The 20,990-nt window shown below is 45.2% G+C and overlaps 3 protein-coding genes across 5 annotated transcripts in view; 2 read left to right on the top strand and 1 right to left on the bottom strand.

The window, feature by feature from the left end:
- Nucleotides 1–366: 366 nt before the first annotated feature.
- HIF1AN (hypoxia inducible factor 1 subunit alpha inhibitor) lies at nucleotides 367–10,069 on the bottom strand. The gene is made up of 8 exons (XM_039708965.1): nucleotides 9,793–10,069; nucleotides 8,601–8,851; nucleotides 7,128–7,276; nucleotides 5,306–5,451; nucleotides 4,716–4,822; nucleotides 4,249–4,312; nucleotides 3,919–4,029; nucleotides 367–2,764 (listed from the first exon to the last, which is right to left on the bottom strand). Exons 1-8 carry the CDS (start codon nucleotides 10,021–10,023, stop codon nucleotides 2,720–2,722), a joined length of 1,104 nt encoding a protein of 367 aa, XP_039564899.1. The 5' UTR covers nucleotides 10,024–10,069; the 3' UTR covers nucleotides 367–2,719.
- A 2,075-nt stretch (nucleotides 10,070–12,144) lies between these two features.
- On the top strand, nucleotides 12,145–15,549 carry NDUFB8 (NADH:ubiquinone oxidoreductase subunit B8). The gene is made up of 4 exons (XM_039708875.1): nucleotides 12,145–12,300; nucleotides 12,918–13,017; nucleotides 14,537–14,692; nucleotides 15,320–15,549. Exons 1-4 carry the CDS (start codon nucleotides 12,182–12,184, stop codon nucleotides 15,410–15,412), a joined length of 468 nt encoding a protein of 155 aa, XP_039564809.1. The 5' UTR covers nucleotides 12,145–12,181; the 3' UTR covers nucleotides 15,413–15,549.
- A 1,363-nt stretch (nucleotides 15,550–16,912) lies between these two features.
- Nucleotides 16,913–20,990, top strand: part of SEC31B (SEC31 homolog B, COPII coat complex component) — a 34,958-nt gene continuing 30,880 nt past the window's right edge. Inside the window, exon 1 of one of the 3 annotated variants that reach the window (XM_039708876.1) lies at nucleotides 16,913–17,160. The gene's annotated coding sequence lies outside the window, so the exon portion shown is untranslated. Of the gene's footprint in view, nucleotides 17,161–20,841; nucleotides 20,861–20,990 lie in introns of those variants that run through there. The other 2 variants (XM_039708879.1, XM_039708878.1) reach the window with 2 other exon arrangements.

Raw genomic sequence — 20,990 nt, forward strand, 5'->3', positions numbered from 1 at the left:
TGTGACAATTGAGTGCATTAGGCCTGCTGTGTAGTTTGCTCCATCATCCAGTCAGAGTATGGTGACACCATTCAGGTCAGCAGGGAGGGGAATTTTTCCCTTCCCACCAACACTTCTTGTTGACAGGGTACAAGCACACCATCTTATTGCTAGCTTTCCTTTCAGGCTTCTGGAAATAATATGGAGAAAGTTGTGAAGACACATAATAATGTGATTAGTATTGCTGTTTTGAAGGCAGTTCTGGAGACCAACAGCCTTCACCAGCGAAAAACACAAGTGGAGTTGTCAGACTGAAAGGTAGCTTTACACACACATGTCCTTATAGAGCTCTTCTACACAGCCACTCACAAAATAAAAGCCACACCATTCTGTTGTTCAACATTGGTTGTATTTAAGAACTACACTTCAGAAGGTACCATGTGTTTGTCACACCCCACCCCCTGCACACACACCCCTAGCAGAGAACACACAGCTTCCCAATACCATGGCAAGGGGCATTGAAAGCACAAGGTGAAAAGGGAAGGGGGAGGGAGTCAGTCCATCAGTGCATTGTAAATGAGCTTTCACAAAGTCAAGTGCAGCAAAACCTGTTCAGACACTTCAAAAGTTAGACCTTTGGCAAATAAAAGAAAAAAAGGATCCTAAAAGTTCTGTAAGTACCATTCTCTCTCCACATGGGATATGAACTCCCACCCTGAGCTTCAAGAGTTGATGGTGTCTAACAAGCAGTACTGAAGACTACCATGTGCTGAATTAATAGCACAGAAATGGGATTTAATTTGAGCATCTTTCAACAAAGGGCATGTGCCCAAGATTCCTGGGAAGGCCTTGCTTTTGGCCAATCATAAGGTTCCTCCCCAGTTGTCCAAAGACTGAGCATTGATAAGCATCCAGCTGAGTGACCTTCGTCTGGATCTAACCACAGCTCTGGAGAGTCTTCAACATGGCAGTCAGACTACTCAGTGACACACATTTCTTGAACAAGGACCCTGTAGCTGCCAATTAAACTTCATTTATTCTGACCAATAAAGCAGCCTGAAAACTTGCCTCAGGACCTCCTGTTTGAGAAGCCTTTCACTTTTGTGAAAGACAAGCCCACTGCAAGTGGTGCATCAACTGTCCCAGCAAAAGCTGGGACCTGAGACCAAAGATGGAGCACTTCTCAAGTAGCATGTTACACTTTTATCAGAACCCACATCAGAACAAGCCCAGCACAACAGGGAAAACACTGGGAAGTCTCAACAAAGCAAGTTCTACGCTTTCTGGGATGAGATAGTGGGCTATGAAACAGCTTCTTCCATCTCTAGCTTTTGGAACCCATTACAACCGCATCAAAAGTACAAGACCTTTGCACCACCCCAAAGCAGGGACGGCAGTGCAGCACACCTCAGGGAATAAAAGGTCAGCTTCCACATGAGCCCAAGGCCTCTGCATGGAAGAGGAGGAGGAGGAAAGCAAAGTTATTTTCCAGAGTGATTACTGAGGACTCAGAGGCTTCTCTGGTTCCTGTGCTCTGGTCTTGTCACTTCCCAGTCTGCCATGTCAAGTCCCAGAACACAAAAAGGATCAAGATAAACTTAATCACATTTAAACAAAAAGCCCTGAACTCTTTCACATGACTGTACAAGGAAGAGAACCACACACTGGCATGGATTTAACTGATGGACAGGAGCCACACAAAATCACACAAACGTGCGCACCTGTGCGCAGCCACACACACTTGAGTTCTTGCAGTTTCAGTAAAAAGGGCACTTTCCTGTGTTAGTCTCAGGAGCCAGCACCCTGCTGGGGAGAAGTGAGGCTCTATACCTATCTGACACTGCGTTTTGACGGTTGAGCTCAGCATCCCTTGGAAATTTAATTTTTAAATGTGGCTTAATCATTCAAAACTTGGAGAGTGCCCTGGCATTTATGCATCTCCCTTCATAATGCTACATCCCCTTTTAACCATACTGCAGCTTCAAAAGAGCAGGAGAGAAGCCTTTACTCCTCAGAAAAAGCTGTCAGAAAGGAGATTTATCTAGACTCTTACAAGACAGATGTTATTTGGATAGCATAGGATTTGGTGCTCACACACTAGGTAAATTCATTCTGATCTCTACCCTGTACTACATCCAAACATAGATGTCTTAGGTTGAAGGAACTAAACCATTTGTCCAGTTGCTCAATACACACAGGCCATCTGACATGTTTGTTTCCATTAATATAAAAAGGTGCCAGAGTTGAGCAGGGACAGGTCCTCTAACAACAGAGGACTGTGAAACCTAACATTTCCCACCTTATATCCACTGCTGCCACCAACACACAAACCCAGCCAAGAGGTCCAAACCCCGTAAGGCTGAGGAAACAACATTGCTCCTGGTTATCCTCCAAGCTCTTCTTCATATGCCTGAAAATCCTGAAGTAACACATCCAAGTGCCAGAAGCCATGCTCCTTGCTGTGGCAAACAGGGCAGAGGGAAGAAAATAAACAAGTTAGTGAGCATGAATCCAGCTTCCAGTAAGTGCAGACTCTTTCTTGGGAGGTTCAGTTAGATGAGAGTGGAGGATGAATAGGGTACTAATGGTTTTGCAGTTCCAGTAGCCCCTTTATTGTAGTGGGGCCAGGACAGGCCAGGAAACCCATCAGTCTGTTAAGTGCTGCGTGCAATACTAGCGCTCAGTATCTTCTGTTGCTTGTGAACAAAGCAGCTCCAACATCAGCCAGGGGCACCAGGCATTAGTCATACCGGCCCTTAATCATCATATTCAACAACGGACCCACCTGTTCAAAGCAAAAACAGGTCATTAGCCAGGACAGTTACACAGAAATGCAGCACAGAGCCTGCTCCCTCTGCATCACAGAGCCCAAGATACACCTAATCACTTTCAAAGTATTTTCTAGAAAAATACTGGGGCACCCATGAACACATTCTTAAAATACCCTACCAAAACTGCAGAGTTCTCTGTCAACACCTGACTTCAGGTGACACCCAAACATTCCATCCAGACTGGAAACTTGCTTGAAACACTTTCACTTCCCACCCAACCTTTGTGATTTCTAAGTAGATGCTATTAAAGGGAATCAATAGTCATCATGGGTTTTTTTCAGGGAGAAAAGGAACATTCTCATTGAATCCTCGCTGGATCCTGGGGTCAGTAAGAGGGGGGCTACAACTGATGATTTTGCTAAGTTTTTTTTTTTTTTTTTTCCAGTCAAGACCACTCCCACATCGCAGGACTGCCTAATCATGGAGGGACGTTCAGAATGCTATGGCAGTAAAATAATCTCAGGGGAGAGGCTAAAGAGGAGTTTCTACACAGTGGTAAGGATTACAGACCATTAAAGCATTTCTATCCTTGACCTGCATTTCCACTTTCAGATGATCAGATCTTCAAAGGCATGCTCTTAGCACCTCAGTCTTTTTAGACTTAATACCTCAGGGTTTTGGTTTTTTTAATATACCAGATAGTTAAGACTGCAAAGAATTCAGAGATGAACAAGAGATATGTTAAAGATGAAGCACCTGACTTAATAGAGGAGATTTCTGTTATTTAAGAGACTTGGATTCAACAGGTGAAACAGTTTCAATTTATTTTTTTTGCAAATAATGGGTATCATTGTTGCACAGAAGACTAAGGAATGTTTGGGAACAACATTTTCCTGGAAGCGCCCAAAGTCAAAGTACACTTTTTTCCCCACATACAAGAACAACTACTTTATTGTTTGTAGTGGTCCTTTCCAGAATTATAATTTTAAGAGCTTGCATTTGTGTAAGCAAATGACCTTCTGAAGACTGCAGGAAGAATCAGCAAAAGAGCAATCCTGCTTTCTCCCACCCTCACTGTGGCACCTAGAGAGCCAAGTAGCTGTCATCTCAAGTTTTGCATTATGCCTTAACGATTTCAACAGCAGTGACCACATGGTTCTTTCTGTACCTCTTGTGGATTTCCTAAGGCTTCTCCCAGCATCTTCTCAATGTTCCTCATTATTGCCACTTTCTGATGAGCCTTTAAGGGATACTCAATTCTCTTTGGGGTTGGGGCACCCTGAAATATCAAAAAGAGCTCATTTGTATGCTTCCTGTATTATTCCACCATACCCCAGTCACCCAGCTCTTCACACACACAACTCTGAAGAGGAAGAAGTAGTTTCCAGGAGCAAAGGACTTGGTGCCACGAAGTTCTCATATTGACAATGTGTGCCCATACATCTCTACCTGAAAAAATCATCTGGGATAGAGCTATCCAAGCTGTGCTTGTACTCACCTTGTACCAGAAGTTCACAGTGATGGTAATCCCCCCATTCAGGAGAGACTCAATGTGGTGCCACCTGCATGGAAATCACATAAAAAAAAAAAAAAGAAAAGAAACTATTGCTGTAGCTTATAGTGAAATACCTTGGATGATGAGTTCAGACAGCACTAGACAAGCCTGGCCCTATACCTCCTGCATCAAGACCTGAAAACTTCTGGAAAGCTCTCCTTATTTAAATATAGATTCTTTTCTCACACATGTTAGTGAGCACATGTACAGTTAAAGTGGTGTCAAGGAGAATTACTATTCCCATCCAAGAGACAGGAATTAGAAGCATACTGGCCCAAGATATCACAGAAAATATCACAGCTGCTAGAGAAGTAAAAACAAAATACTCCATAAGAGCCAACCCAACACTAAGTAGGAAACATCTTAAACCTCTATTTTTTATCACAGTGCAGTCCTGCCATCCTCCTTACCAGTACATAGGTATGTACAGCACATCCCCAGGACCCACCACTGTCTCATAGCCAACCACATTCCGGAAGTTTGGAAACTTCTCATAGTCAGGATTGTCAAAGTCCACCTAATAGAAGAAAACAATGAGAAACTCAGAACAATTTCCTGCAATGACAGTTCTCATTATTGGCTCTCAGTGTCAAATGATCCTGGTATTCCTTACATGCTTTTACATTTCCATTTGTATCTTAACTTTACTGTGAGGTCCTGCAGTACCCTCCAAGTACCATATATGTAGGAATCTTGCAATTTTTCTGTCAACAAATCTGCGTTTGACCAAGTGATCAATGGAACAGAACAGAGATGGTAGCAATTGCAGACCAATTGTGTATCAGTAAGAAGCTTTTCATGGCCCTAGCACTTGTGAGTCAGAACGAGACACAAACAGAAAACTACCAATGCATTCCCCACTTAACCAAAGTGAACAGAGGTTTTGCAAAAGCTCAGCAAGTGTTCTGCAGCTTTAACTCCAGTGCAGCTTCCTCCCACCTAGTGCCTTTACAAATGCCCGCTTTTGGCATGGAGCAGAGAACAGATCTGCTATTCTCACCTGGCTCTGTCTGTCACACGGATGGTGCACAGGATAAGGGTAGAGGCATTCAAACTGATCAGGAGGAAACAGGATACACCTCTTGTAACCCTTAATCTGAGCAAAGAAGTTCTGTTGCTCGTCATAATGAGCTGGTGTCACATTCCCTGCACAGAGAGAAAAGATAATCAAGACACTCTCATGTACAGGTATGAAAGAGATGCAAGTTATATTCCTTGCTGAAGACAGAAAATATACTCCCACATATTCAGAAACTAAACAAGGAAAATGACAACAGGAATGTTACAAACACCCTATCAGTCAGCCTTTATTGAGGAGTAGCTACTTCACTTAATTTCCATTCTAAATCCATACTCAGCAACTTATGCTCTACAGGATTAGGATTTCCAGCTTGTTTCAATGAACAGCAGATGCTGAATGTTGACAGGAAGCTTTTTCATAAAACACTTTGTTTAAATGACAAGTTGTGGAACAGACTGTCAAAGATTATTAGTCTAGAGAAAGGGAGTTCAGTGGTCGGATTTGAAAAAAAGTCCCAGAAGTTTTTCAAGAAAACAAGTAAACATCTCTGTCACTGGAGCTCCAAACAGCACCTGCTCAAGTCGGAATAACAGTGCTTGAGTGTTGCCACTAGATCTTACATTTAATCAAATATTTAAATACAGTGGGCTGTTCTGTACCCCTCACAACTGTTTTTCAGCTGTTTGCCAATTCAGATATTACTCTGTTGACCTGCAAGAATTAAGAAAACAGTTAACCCCATAACTTCACTAAATAGATCATACGATCACATGCTGCTCTAAAGACATTCCTTTTTCTAGCACATGCTGGTTCAAGACCATTCCTTGGTTCTTGTGCTAACCTATTAATAGGATTTTAGTGATTATATGGCCTGTAAGGAAGTGTTGGTCCATTGATTTTATAGGAAGTTCTCTCAGCTAGTAAAACAAGTGGCAAAGTCAAACTACTGTAGGTTGAGTTTGACTTGGTGCAAAGGAGAAAAAACCATCCAAGTTGTGTAATTGAACAATTATAATTGGATATGTTTGCCACATTGATTATAGGCTCTCCCACTTCACAGCACCGTGTACATTTCTTCCCCAGTTATTGAGATTACTTTCTAAAAGAATGCTCTCCTTGTCAACAGCCTAGTGGTATCTCTGTCTTCTAAGGCACCTGCCCCTAAGTCAGGCTCCACATGCATTTGGAATTCTATTCTATCTAAATACTTTTAGAATTTACCCATCTTCCAGTTTCCCAGTGTCCTCTAGCCTTTCAAAAAAAAAAAAAAGTGTCTTAATCAAAAGAGAATTCCTCCTCACAGTGTACTAGCTCAAGTAAGAAAAAAGGCTTCACAAAATAATCAGATTTCCTCCTGGGCAGACACTGGACATACTCAGAAAAGCCCAGAAGTCTAACACTGTTCAAGTTGCAAACCTTTCTGCATTTTGAATCTGCAGGCTTCAAGCTTTCTAAATCTACAGTGCCTGAAGCATGCAAACAGCAAACAGATCCCAGGATATGATTAGCAGTTACTAGAAACACAGTCCCACCAGCATCACAGTCTTTCCATGAGCACATTATATTCAGGCATCCACAGCACATCCCTGGCAAAATACAGACTATTTCTTTCCTTATTTCCTCTTTATAACCCAAGTTAAGGTGTGACAACAGTCTCCTCCCAGTGTAGCTTTACACCACCTCCTCTGATGGAACACACAGTTCTAAGAGAAAATCCATTTGAAATTCCTTTTGGAACTGAAATACAGAACGGCTGATGCAATCTTCTCCCTTTCTCCTTCAGTCTGAGGAAGCAATTTACCTTCCATGCCAATAAGAAGCAAGTTAGAAGTCAGTTGACCCCAGCCACGTTTCCCTTGCTGCTTGTTAATCCAGTTCCAGTTGAAGCCAAGGAAATCCACTACAATTTTCCTTCCAACTGTGTCATTCAACGTTTGCTGCAGATATAGCCTGAATTGTCCAAGAGAGAAAGCAGAAATCAAGTATTAAACTTTGTCATGAGCACAGACATACTCCATCTCTTCAGAAAGATTTCAAAACAGAGAAGTACTTCCTAGAGATTGTGTTCTATCACTACACAGCTTCAACACCTGTGGAAGGAAAGTTTCAAAATGTCTGCAAACTTTCCTGCAAGGTTTCCCAGTACACAAGAGAAAAGATCTTGGTTCAACTTGAACAATTACAAGGGAAAAACATAATTTTAAGGAAGAACAACCCTCTCACAGGGCAGGAGGAGGAAACTCTAAACAAACTGGACATTATCAAATAGGTTCACATCTAATTTCTAGATGAATGCCACCCCTCTAACTTGCCTGCAATATCAGTTACCTCTTCTAGCAGAAATACATGAGGGAAAAAGAGGGCTCAGGAGAGCCTGCACATTTCAGTATCAAGTTAATTAAAGCCATGTTTACATTTAGACATAGAGGATCACAGGAATCTAACATCTGTACCAACAATCACAGTATTACAGACTGCTGTCTGCAATGCTGGAAGAAAACACATTTTTAACAGGCAGGACTGACTTCTCTCTTGGAAAAAGCACACCCAAAGCTGAGAAAGAAGAGAAAGGCACAGATGACAAGTGGGCAAGGGTACAGTGTTGATTCCAACCAAGACACAATTAAGCATCTGTAATTCCTTTTAGAGGGCTGTGACTGAAAACACTAAGGGTTTAAGTACAGCTGCTGACAGTTATATCCCATGTGCAGCTGAAGCTCCTCCCAGTGACTTAGAGCTCTGTTAGTGGCACAGGCCATCACCCCCAGTACACAGCACGTGCACAGCCTGGCCTCAACTTCCCAAAGAGGGTTAGCTCCAGCTGCCTTGGCATTCTGTGGCAAAGCCTGAATGCCACAGCCTGTACCTTCACATCAGACAACAAGCTTCTCTACCAATACCACAGTCTGCCAAAAAAAGTGAAGCTTAATTCTTTCTCTAATCAGACAACAAGCTTCTCTACCAATACCACAGCCTGTCAAAAAAAAGTGAAGCTTAATTCTTTCTCTCTACAAACCCTGCCTCACAGAGAGGAGGGAAAAAATGAATTCCCACAGCCAGTGTGAATATTTTGTTTGGTTTGGCTTTTCCAATAAGGCAACAAGGCTGCTGTCGACTAGAACAGTTGCTTTTCCTGCAGGATTATTAACAAGAAACAAATAAAAATTCCAAAAAGTTCAGGACACTTCAATTATCTACACACACTGAAGAGAAACTTAGCTCCTACTTAGGTCTGAAGAAACAGAGAAACCTCCACACTCCACTGATCACTTACCTCTCAGCACCCCCTTTTTGCTGTATTTCTTTGAGTCTGTCCACAAACTCGGCAAACTTCATTTCTTCCCTACTTGACTTAGGTTTGAAGTTCTTAAAATTGGCCATTTTTTTCTCATCATAGTACAAAAACTTGTGTGTGCTGGCACTATACACTGAGAAGTCCCCATTGCCAATGTTTTCCTGGAGGTAGTCCAGGTCCCATTTCAGAGCAGGATAAACCAGATTTGTATCTGTCAGCACCACTGGCTCCTGGAGAGAAACAGGAAGTTTATTGATTCAAAGACCTCTTGAACTTAAGAACAAATACATTCATCATTGCACCCACAAAAACTCCCCTTTTGAAAATGAGGAATTGGAAAAGGCATTTGAAGTAATCATACACCTTATTTGGGGGGAGAAAACCAAGAAAGACATGGAAATTTTAAGAAAGTGGTGGCCTGGGGCTACAGCAAGCTCCTGGTAGCAATGGGACGGCAGATTGCACTATCTACTTAGCCAATCTCTATCAGCAAGGTTAGACAAACACTAGCTGGGCACACCTCTGGGCCTGCTTGGTCCTGCCACGTAGCCAGGGACACAGCAGATCCTGGCTGGTCACTTCCAGCCTCAGCTCCAAAGGGGTAAGTGCCAGCAAAAAGATCCCTCCGAGTCCAGAAACAGAACTCATCTCTTTTCCCAGAGGACTGCAAACAACCACCATCAAGAAACTGACCATCTCTCCTTCAGCAAAAAAAGAACCTTTATAAAAGGAAGGCAAAGTACACCGCCTGTCTCCTCATCTACCAGCAGTAAGCAAACTAACCAAGGCAGCGCTGTGCTCCCAAGCTGTGCATGCACAACTTCCCCTCTTGCAGACTTGCCTTAAAAAACCCAGCTACCAAACCTACCAAGAAGAGACTGAGCTGGTACAGAACCAGTTCGAGAGCCAGCACTGCCAAGGAACCCTTACAGCTCCTTACAGTGCTGGCTGGCACTTAGAAAACATCAACACGTGCCATGGGGCTTACACAGCGTTCCCACCACTTCCATCCCGACAATAAAGAGCTTCAAACAAACGTTTCCTGCGAATTTCACGAGTCAGCTCCGTAGCACCGGAGAAAAATGCCCACTGCAGCAGAGAGGAACGGGACAGCGGCACTCCGGCCGGACGGGCCGGCCTGAGGAGGTGACTGCGCCGGGACGCCGCTCACCTCGTTCTCGATGAGCTCCTCGGCGCGGGGGTCGCTGTGGCTGAGCCGCGGGATGGGCCGCGTCTCGAAGGAGTAGCGGCGGAACTGGGAGTCGCTCCAGCCGGGCCCCGCCGCCACCGCCGGGCCCTCCCGGCAACCCGCGGCGGCCGCCGAGGAGGAGCAGGAGGAAGAGGAGGAGGAGGAGGAAGAAGAAGAGGAAGAAGAGGAGGAGGAGGACGAGGCCGCCGCCATCGCCGCCTCCACCGGAGAACCCGTACCGCGGAAGGCGGAAGCGGAAGCTGCGCACCCATGGCAACGCCGGAAGCGGAGGGCAGAGGCGGAGGGCAGCCCTGGGCCTCCCGGGGCTCCCGGAGCCGGCTGAGAGCGCCCGCCGAGAGCGCCCGCCGCGGGACACAGAAGCGACCGGCTCTGCAGCCTCCGGGCCGGGCCCCGGGCCGCCCGCGGGCAGCGGGAAGCCGGCAGCCCCTTCCCCTGAACGCTGCCGCTGCCCCCGGGCGTTTCCACGGCCCTGAGGGAAAGGCGCTGCCGCTGCCCCCGGCAGCCCGCGGGAAAGGCGCCGCGGAGCCCTGCCCTGACAACCAGCGCTTTAATTAAACATTGCTACCAAAAAAAATGTAGCACTGCCTGGTGCGACTAACAGCCAGCCTGTGGGGGCGGCTGCATCGTTTTAGCAGGATTTCATGAACTGTGTGACTGAAGCGGGAGCTGTTGCATTATTTTGCTGTGTGTTTATTAAGTGAGACAAAGTCTACATTTGGCTTTTAGTCTGCAAACAGCAGGAATGATGATCGCTGTTTCCCAAGAACGCTCGCCACATCAGGCATCAGCTCTGGAGAAGATTTTGGTCTCTGGCATACAGCGGTTTTCATCTTTTCATCATTCAACTGGGATTTGTTCTGCCTGCACAGAACTTTGCCTTCCTGAAAATAATGCAATTTCCTTTTGTCCTTCCAAAACTTATTAATATACTTAGTTTCTGGGAAAATGAATGTCCTCTCACATTTTAAATCTACAGTGTTTCTGCTGTACAGGTTAACAACATTTTTTACAGTGTATTTGCAAATAAATTTGGGCAGTTAGGAAACTTGAAACACGGCAGTGGAAAACTCAAACGTAATTCAGAAAATAAATACCCAGTGGTGAAGAGCTGATGTAAGAAGTCGCTGAGCACAATCCAAGCCTGCAGTGAGGCCTGAGCCCAAGTCAATGGGAGCCAAGGTCCCCACTTCCAGTGCTGTCCCCAACTCCAGTGCTGTCCCCACTTCCAGTGCTGTCCCCACAGCTCTGTGGGCTGCAGAGCTGGGACAGGCACCAAATGCTGCTCCACGGAAAACAGCAGCAGCATCTGCACTGGAAGGCTGGGCTCAGAGTTAGTAACTTTATTAGATAACTGAGTAGCTTCACTGCATTCTCGTTTGTAAGGGAGTGGGCTGAATTAAGATCCCATCCCTAAAATTATATCAATAGGCCTTTCTTTGGGATAAGTGAAAGGATCCTGTTCTTTATCTGCAACAAAGCCCCTGTCTCAGGCATGCTGTATCTCAGATTTAGTTTTGTGGTTCATCACTATCTTCATTCAATTCTTAGGTTTAAAATTAATGTTGTTATTAGAAGGAATGGCTTTAATGACAAACTGTCTGTGATAGTTTTTGAGCTGCAAAGCTTTATAATGTAAATTGTTATGGAGACATTACCCATTATGGCTGATGTGAATAACTGAAGGAAAATGAGTTCAACTACCACAGAGTTTACATAATGAAGTAAACTGCAAAATCCTTTAATGCTCGTATTGATTTTATTTACAATAATACATTGCTCACATTTGAAGAATCACATTGCTAAATTAACATGCCATTTCTGCTGTCCACCTTCCTCCGGCTCCATGGAGATAAGACGATCGCATTTGGGTATTGACTTTAATAATATTGATACTGATACAAAGCAGGCGATTTGTACAACGCCGCCGGGCGCGGCATCGATCCGACTGAGCATCGATCCGGCTGCTCCGCGGGAGGCTCCCCGCGTCTGGAAGGCAGTTCCTGCCACACATTCCCGTCGCCCCGCTTCAGACGGTGACAGACAAGGCGAAATATCGCCGCGGTGCCTTCTCCGTCCAGTGACCCCGGGCCACCATCACACCCGCGGCCAGCAAACCACGCCCATCCGCGCCAAGCCACGCCCACCACCCAAGCCATGCCCACCCTGAGTGCTGGCCCCGCCCCGTGCCTGCCGCGGCCGCGCCTGCGCGCTGGGGGTGATGGCGGCGGGCGCTCTCCGCGGGGTGGCTGCGGGGTGCGGGCGGGAGGGCGGCGCGACCTCCCCGGCCCGGCTGCGGCTGGCGGCGCGGCCCGCGCCCACTGAGCCGTGTTCCTCCCCCGCAGCCTCGGAGATGTCCAAGGACACGATGCCTGGGCCGTACCCGCGGACTCCGGAGGAGCGGGCGGCCGCTGCCAAGAAGTACAACATGCGTGTGGAGGACTACCAGCCGTACCCCGACGACGGCCTGGGGTGAGCTGCGTGGTGCCGCTGTTCCGCCGCCGGGAGCGGGCCGGGGCCGGTGGCTCCTGGCGTTGCGGGGCCGTGCTGTAGGCTCGTGGCTCCTGCTGAATGCCTGCCTTTGCTGTACTGTGAGCTTAGAGCTTTGAAGACACTTCAGTGTTCTAAAATAGGAACGAATGGAATGAGTTAGAGGCTTGTGTGAATTAAACACGAGAGACTTCGTGAGAGAAACTTGAGAGACTTCCTATGCTGTTGTATTGCAGGGCTAAGTGGGATGAACTTATAGCCATGTCTAGAATAAAGGTTTCATGAGATGTTTAAATGTTGGGGAATATTTGACATGTGTCAAGATAACTAGGTTTCCTTATTTTGGTTAAGCTTGCATTTTCTTTCATCTAGTAGGGCCCAATAAGGCCAGTTTGGGGAATGCCATTTGTTAAGGTGACTGGTGTCAAGGTAATTATTGTTGTGCTAGTTGTTTTAATGCATTTCAAAAATCTATATGCATAAAAGCTATAAAAGCAAAGTAGTATTTCATTCTATTTCCCTAGGCCTGTCTTATACTGTCTCTATATCTAAATAAGTACAGATTTCTTTATGTTTGGTCTTCTGTTTGTTTCTCATAGGTTTGGTGACTATCCCATGCTCCCGGATAAGTCTCAGTACGAGAGAGACCCCTGGTACCAGTGGGACCAGCCAGACATGAGGCACAACTGGGGGGAGCCGGTAGGAACACCAGTTCCACTTCTCAAGTTGCTCACCAATGCTTCTTTTATTAAATTCTAACATGCACTTCTTGTCAGTGCTTTCTGTTGAATCCTTTGTGTAATTTCATCACCAGTGCCAGTGTGTGTTGCCTGTGCAAGCAGGGACAGTTCAAGGCAGAGTTAGGCTTTGGCCATCTGGGTAAAAGTACCAAGGACAGTTAATTTATTACATATGAGAAGGGAGACTTAACAAACTTAACTTCCCCTGCAGGAGTAATTTTATTTGCCTGATAGGACTCAGTATGAGAGCCTGGTTCAGAATTGTTTAGCAAAGAAGCCACTGTTTGAATAAAGTCCTTTTAGTGCAATGGAAGAAGCTACTGTTGCTTTATTACTTCAGAGCTTTTTGAGGTAGACTACAAATAAGGACGTTCTCTCTTAAGGAAGTTTGCAACATGTCCATAAGATAAATGTGAATAGGTCATCTATGTTAACTTTGAATTTAACTTCAAAATCTAAGCTCCTCAAATTCCTTTCAGGAGTAGCTCTTCTCCTAGTGCATGGTCTTTTTGTGAATGACTGCAATCTGACTGCAGTTACTGAGCTTGGTAATTGACTTGTGATCTCTTTACCAAAATTAAGAGTTCATCCAAGTATGTGTGCTTAATATATCATAGTCTAACCACATCAGAGCATTTCAACATGTGTACCACAGCAAAGTGCATGTTGTAACGACTGTAAAAGCACATGAAAAAAAAAACCCATGTTGATTCTGTGTTGTTGTAGTGCTTGCTGCAGGAAGGCTTGTGTGCAAGCCCTTGTACATGGTGTTGGCAGTCAGGAACAAAGAGGGCTATGCTGGTGTTTTCCAGGTGTCAGCAGATGCCTCTGTTTAGGCAGCTTTGATTTCTGCTCATTCTGGCTCTGGGTTTGATAGGAAATGGCTCTGGGGGAGCTAGAGCTGGGAATCTGGAAGCAGTACTTAAGCTGCAAATTAATAAGTTCTCTGCATTTATTAATGTGAAAGGAGGCTATAAGCAGAACATGCTTGAGACTTTCCTATTTATAATTCAGGGCATTAGCTTGCTACCAGCCTTGCTCTTGTCCTGGAGTAACAGCATCAGTCCTCTCCCTGTTTTGAGGGACCAGCTTCCAAGTGTCAGGTAGTTGCTTCTTTGTTTGAAATAGCACTACTTCTGTTTGGGTATTTGACTGAGCTTCCATTAATGAGTGTTCCAATTTATACCATGACTTTCCAGTGGTCCTGGGGAACAAAGCTGAGGTGGAATCATATATTTAAGTATGTTGTGTGGTGTAAGCATAAGATGAAATGTAGAGTCTTTTGAGTTTTACTGTAAGCAACAATTGGTTGTGACTATAGGTGAACCATATACCTTCTCTGTGGCTTTACCTCTACATTTGAAGTGGAGATGAAGCAGCTTCTTGCAGTTTTGTGAATGTTGTAATGTGCTGCTTCCCTTAAGAGAAGCAGCTTGACCACATTGGTAAATGTGCAATTGTTTTGCTCTGTTCTTCAGATGCACTGGGATTTTGACATGTACATTCGGAACCGGGTTGATACATCCCCCACTGTTGTTCCCTGGCACACCATGAGCAAACACTTCCTTCTGTTTTTGAGCATAATGCTGATCATGTTTGGTGTTGGAGAGATCTACCCATCCTACAGGCCTGTGGTGAGTGAATCCTAAGGGTAAAGGGAGAAAACGTAGATGTATTTCTTGTCATTGCCAGTGATTGTCCTGTGGCCTCATCTAGCCTGAGTTGTTCTCTTGGCTGGCCTGGCTCAGCTCACAGATGCTGCTTCATAGTGTGCAGTGTCTGTTGACAGGGAACTAATTTGAACTACGCTTCTTACAGTATCCCATCTTTGGTCTAGGTATTTTCCTTCCCTGTGTGTGCATCTACTCAAGTCAGATGCTTTAACTCTTCTTTTGCCCTGTGTTTTTAATTATATCTCATGAGTTTTATCATTTGGGAAATGTACTCTTGAAAAAATGTGTCTAAATACACATGCAGCTTTTGCAATACATTGTCCTCATGCTGTGAGATAAAATGTTGATTAAGATTAAAAGCAAGACCACCTTGATGTTTCCATTAAAAATCATTTATGCAAGGAACCCCACATTTCTGAATTTACTTTCCTCTAATATACTAGCTGAAGCACTTAAGAAAAAGAAATTTAGGTAATAAATTACAAGCCCTCATTTGGGTGAGGGTGGGATGGGATGAGACATTTTTGTCTTGGCCCTTAATTTGGTTGGTGAATGTGGTGAATTGCCATTCTTTGTCTCTCCTTGTAGGGACCGAAGCAATATCCCTTCAATGACCTGTATCTGGAGAAAGGAGGAGACCCCAATAAAAAGCCACCAGCGGTGATACACTATGAAATTTGAAAGTTGTTCAAGTGCTACATTTCCGTCAGTTCTCCTGGGGAAGAAATCTTGTCTGGTGTTCACTGGCATATGTCAACACTTGTTCTTCAATGTTCAGCTGCTAACTGCAGTGAAATATATCAATGACACCTACTGTGCTACTTGTCTTCTGTTGGTTTGAGAAGGCTGAGTTACAGCTAATGAAATGGAGTGACCCTTTGCCATTTTTCTAAATGGGATGGTATCTATGGGGCAAAATTGTGAGTGCAGACCTAGGACTGCTGGTCATTTATGTATCTTGTGCACAAACATTCCTCACCTGTGCCTGTTTATGTAGGCAATACTGCCTCTAACCAAGACATGTCATGCAGGTGCTGCTGGGAGTTGGAGTGTCACTGTATACTGTAAAATGACAGGCAGAAACAGATTGGCAAGTGCCAGTCTTTGGGAGTCTTGTACTGTGTCTGCCCTTAGTGGGAGTTGGCTTTGATCTCTTCCAGGTCTAGATGCCCTCTCAAGTGAAGTTTGCATAACCAGTAGGAAGCACTTGTGAGGCACAGAGCCTTGCAGTGTGTAGCTTGAAGCTGACAGCAGCAGTATGAAAAGGCTAATGAGCAAGTTCTGCTCTAGCCAGATCTGCTTTGATACAAATGTACAGGTGCTCATAATTGTTCCTTATGGCCTGAGTTCATCCACCTAGCCTGGAGTTTCATCTGACCCATGAAGTCTGCCTCTTTTGCTGCAAACCACTGGTCTTGGACCTCCTATTGCTTCAGCAACAGTTTTCTTGGGAAAGTTATACATACAGTTATATTAGGCTCCTAAATTTGTCCAGCTCCACTCTAACATGAGGGTTTTTTCCTCTTGTTGCTGGAGGAGACTACCTTTAGTACTAATTTACAGTGAATCTTCTCTCAGCTCTGCTGTGCTATGCTGTAACCCTACTGTTCAGTTGCAGGAGTGGGTGATCACAGAAAGCTGAAGGCTTGGGCTGCTCTAGGTGCTTCCTGTAAACTGGGTGCTGTGCCCTGCTCTCAGCACCCTTCACAGCTCATAGTTTTGTGCTTTAAGAGAAGCAGGTATATACAGACAGTGATTCATGGTTTTTCCATCTGTATTAAACCCCATCAGATTTTAAACCCCAAATTCTAAAGAGACTGTTAGCTTAGTTTTTAAGGAGTTATGTGAAAGGAAATTATGGGATTGAATGCTAGGACATAGTTTTATTTGCAGACATACAGACAGTGATTCATGGTTTTTCCATCTGTGCACAGATTTTAAACCCCAAATTGTAAAGCGATTGTTAGCTTAGTTTTTGTGTAGGGGTTTTTATCAGGATTTATGTTAAAGGAAATTATGGGATCAAATGCTAGAACATAGTTTTATTTGCACTTAAATATTTATAACTCCTTTGGAGGTGCTGAAGAATCAACATTCCTCATAGCTTTTGTTAGCTATCACCTCTTCTTGTTGCCCCCGACCCGCCCGGCCCGGCCCGCGGCCCTCGCACACCGAGCCGGGCTGGCCTGCCCGCCGCGCCCCCGTCCCCCAGCCCAGGGCTGCTGTGCCGCCCTGTCTGCCTCGCTGTCCGGGCTCCGCTCCCAGGTCCCGTGGCCCGTCCTTGCCCCGGCAGCCTCGCCTCCTCTGTCCCGTCTCTCCTCCGCCGGCCGGCTGGCGGCGGGCGGGGAGCGGCCGGCGGATGGCGGCTGTGTGACCTGGGCCGCGGGGAGGCCTCTGGCGTAGCCTGTGTCTGACACCCGGTGTCCGAGGTCAGGGCTTTCCTCCTAGACCCCCGCTCTTTCTCACTGTCCCACGGGGTAATGCTGTTGTGCGGACAAGCACATTGAGACGTGTGTGCACTGTGTCTGAGCAGCGCTGTGCAGTGGGCAACAGCTTCTGGAACTGCGCAGAGCACAAGAAGTTTCTTTATATACCACTGGAGCTGTCATGGAGGAATGTGCTGAGCCCTGCCCTGCAACAACCCCACCTTGCACACACCAGTGATTAGCTGAGATTAGCTGAGTGTGTCTCTGCCTTCTGTAATCGGGGTTTATAATAAGCACATACGAGAACAGCCTGGCTGTGGGCTGTTGGGGAGCTGCAGCAGGAGCATGTCATGTCAGAACAGTGCAAATGGAAGGGGCAGAACAGAGATTTGAAATCATCACTGGGATGTGGAAACTGTAGGAGCAGTTTGTGTCTTAACCATTGTGTCATAGCTGGGGGTGTTTTTTCAGGTCTTGGCGTGTCTACTTGTCACCTGGGTGACCTTGGACAAATCTTTTTTGTTCTGCCCAAGTTTCACTTTTTAGCTAAGTGTGGGGAGATCAGCCTATCAGGTCCTTTGTGTGCACTGCTGGAAGTCCAGTATCAGTAGGAATAGAGAGGAATGATTGGGTGTCCAGTGGCAGGAGGAGGACTGGGAAAATCAGTGGGAGGGGATTTCTGATTGACAGTGTTTGGGTGGTGCAAGAGAGAGAAGGCCTCACTAGAGTGCTATCAGGGATAATTATTATGACAGGTTTGAGGGTCAATTAGCTCATACAACAATCACGGTCTTATTATAGGGTACTGTAAAGCCATAAGTATTTCAGGTTAGGAAAGCTGAGAAATTTTTGCCTCTTGAGAGCATTGTTTGCATGGTCTAATGTAATTTGGGAATCTTCACTGTTTAGCTGTGTGCTCTCTATTTCTCAGTGGTGAGCTGTGCTCTGACCTGTCAGGTTTTGCTTTGCGGGCATTCTTACCCTTTAAGGTCTGTGCAGGAAGCCATGGCTGAGGAAAGCTGTGGGGAATTGCTGCTTCTGTCCACTCCCTTTGGGGCTGAGATTCATTAATCTATTAGATCTGTAATCGGATGGATGTCTGTAGAAGAAGGGTGAGGAATTGTCATGATTAATTAATTAGAAGTCCTGAGAAAAGCATGGGCTTTCTTGGAAGTCTTAGATGCTGTTTTGAGAGATGACAGCAGGTGGCAACCTCTCCCTAAAAATTCTGCTGTGGAAGAGTTCAATACTTGCAAATTTTTCTCAAGCAGACAGAAGAGTTTGCTAAAGAAGGGTTTTTTCCTTCTTTAAGGATTATGAGTCCTCTCCTGGATACAGATATGCATAGTGTATAGAAGGATCACTTCTCTAAAAGTAAGACTCAAATCAGGCATTTTTTTTCCCTTTCAAACTCAGCTCACTGACCTAAGGAGGGGGTGCTGCTCTATCTCTGCAGATCCTCAGCTGCACTGGAGCTGCACTGCTCAGACGTTCTGGAGAGACAGTGTGATACATGCATCCCCTGTGAGCCTCCTCAAGTCTGCTGGAGCCACTGCTGTTTGCCTTTACGGCCAGGGACACAGTGAACCTCTTCAGTACTATGATCCAGCCCTCTGCAGTTGTTCTGTTGACACTGAGCCACTCTAAATGGAGTGTTGTTTGCTTTCCTCCATTTGGGTGGGTTACCATGACCAAGACACTTTACCTTCACATTCTGTCCTGACTTAAGTTTGTGACAAGAGAACACTAATGTTCCAGTAATTGACTTTCTATGTAAAATGCTCTATTGACAAGAAAAGCCAAACAATTGATCAATACTGTTCCACACAATTTTTGCAGCTTATCTTTATTTGCCCATTAAATGTAAATTATTTCAGCCATGCAGTCAGTCCAGCCCAGAGGTAAGGAGGGGGAGCTTGTGCCATTTACCCAACTAATTTTGTGATAGTTTTATTCTTCACTGAGCCCTTACCAATTAATTTCCTGTAGGGAAGAGGTCTCTTGGCCATTGTCTATTAATGTTCACAGGGAAGTTGTCCTCTCAAAAGCCAAGAAGCAGTGAGGCCTGAGTGTACAGCCAGCTCCTACAACTGATAGATTGTAATTGGAGGAGGAGGAGGCCAGAAAGGGACTTGTAAGGAACATACCAGCTGTCCTGTCCCCCATAGTGGGGGAGTCATCTAGAGCCTTGTGCAATACTGTTGCCAGAAGATTCACCTAAGTTCTGTGGATATTTTCACTTGCCTCCTCCAGTGAAGGAAGAAGACCTGGACAGGGTTTCTGCAGTAGTATGGGAGTCATGAGTAGGTACTGGAACATCTTGATAGATGCACCACAGAGAAAGTGTGGTGGACCCCTGATGCGTACCCCACAAATTGTGTACTGGAAGATTGGAAAGTAATCTTTTGAGATTTGTTATGGTAATGAGATGACCTTTCCACCTCTATTCATAGGGGGCATGAAGAAGTAGTTGCACTTTTTTTAATTGTACGAGAGTTCTGTTCAGATTCTGTTGGGCCTTAACTAAGTTGGGATAAGCTTAATGTGTGAATAGCAGTTGGAAGTTTGAGCTTTGGGAGATACTGCTGCAGAGTAATGCTAAAAAGCATTAAATAGATTCTAGCCAATCAGCATATCCTAATAGTGCATGGGGGAGAGAGAGAGGATGTCCTTAACTTCTGACCGGTGGGGCAGAAGAAACCCTAAAAAGAGGTGTAGAATTCTTAGCTGGGAGGTCCAAGCCCAAGAAGTAATGCTGACCAAACTTCCCCCTTGTGTGGGCCCCGGGAGGCCACAGTTTCTTATAAGCCCTGTATCTGAACAGAGGGCCATGTGATGCAGGTTGTGGTTTACACAAACAGTGTCAAGTAACCCGGAGAGGTTAATCACAGCAAACTGACAAGATGCAGAGGGTTTTGCTGTGCTGCCTGCTGACAGTTTTACTTTATTCAGCAAGATATCATCTCAGCATACAGTTCTGTTTAGCTAGAGTTAAAAGACTGCAGTGCAGCCAAGCTCGAAAATTTAGGCACTGCTCATGAGAGTGACCCCACCAGCCTGTGAATGTCCACACATCATTTATGATGCTTAGAGGGCCTGTTTGTGCTCAGGAATGGAGCACAGGGTGCTTTCTTCTTAGTAAGAATGGGATCCTACTCACAACAGTAATTATTTGTACAGTATTCAGTTGTTTTTATATTCAGTTTTGCAGCCTCCCCCCTGCCTGCTGTTGATGTTTGATTTTTCAATTAACCTGCTACATTGTTGCCCAACTAATCTCTCCAGAGGCATGGGGAAATTTTGTTCCCGTTTTACAGGTGTCCCTAGATCTGTCCTGAGTAGAGTTGCTGTCAGTGCTGAGATTGAAACCCAGTAGTTACTTGTGGATTACTTCTTCTCACCTTCTGCCATTTGCTGGCTCAAACAGAAAGTCAAATGATTTTTTTTTCTTTTGTTTTTTAGAGGAGCAAGAACAAAGTACATTAACTGAATTGGCACACAATAGCATTGCACTTTGTTTTCTGTTGCCACGTCACTTTTCTGCTTGGAATTTAGCCTGCCCTGAGATTCCTTCTGCTCCCTTTTTGCTTATGTATATACTGACATTAGCTTGTTTGGAGAGAGCAACTAGTGCTAGATCCAAATACATTTGTTTAAATTAATTTCTGCAGCTGATTTAAACCAGCCTGCAGTGAAGACTTGAGTATGTTAATTTAGATCCCCTGCTTTTTTCTGAAACTCCGGTAATTGGGACATACGAAAAAGAGAGCTATATATGAAACAAAATTTGGGGTCAGTGGGATTTGGGGGGGGGGGGGGGGGGGGGGGGGGTT

Source organism: Passer montanus, unplaced genomic scaffold (genome assembly GCF_014805655.1).
Source record: "Passer montanus isolate IOZ18808 unplaced genomic scaffold, ASM1480565v1 scaffold21, whole genome shotgun sequence".
Classification (NCBI taxonomy): domain Eukaryota; kingdom Metazoa; phylum Chordata; class Aves; order Passeriformes; family Passeridae; genus Passer; species Passer montanus.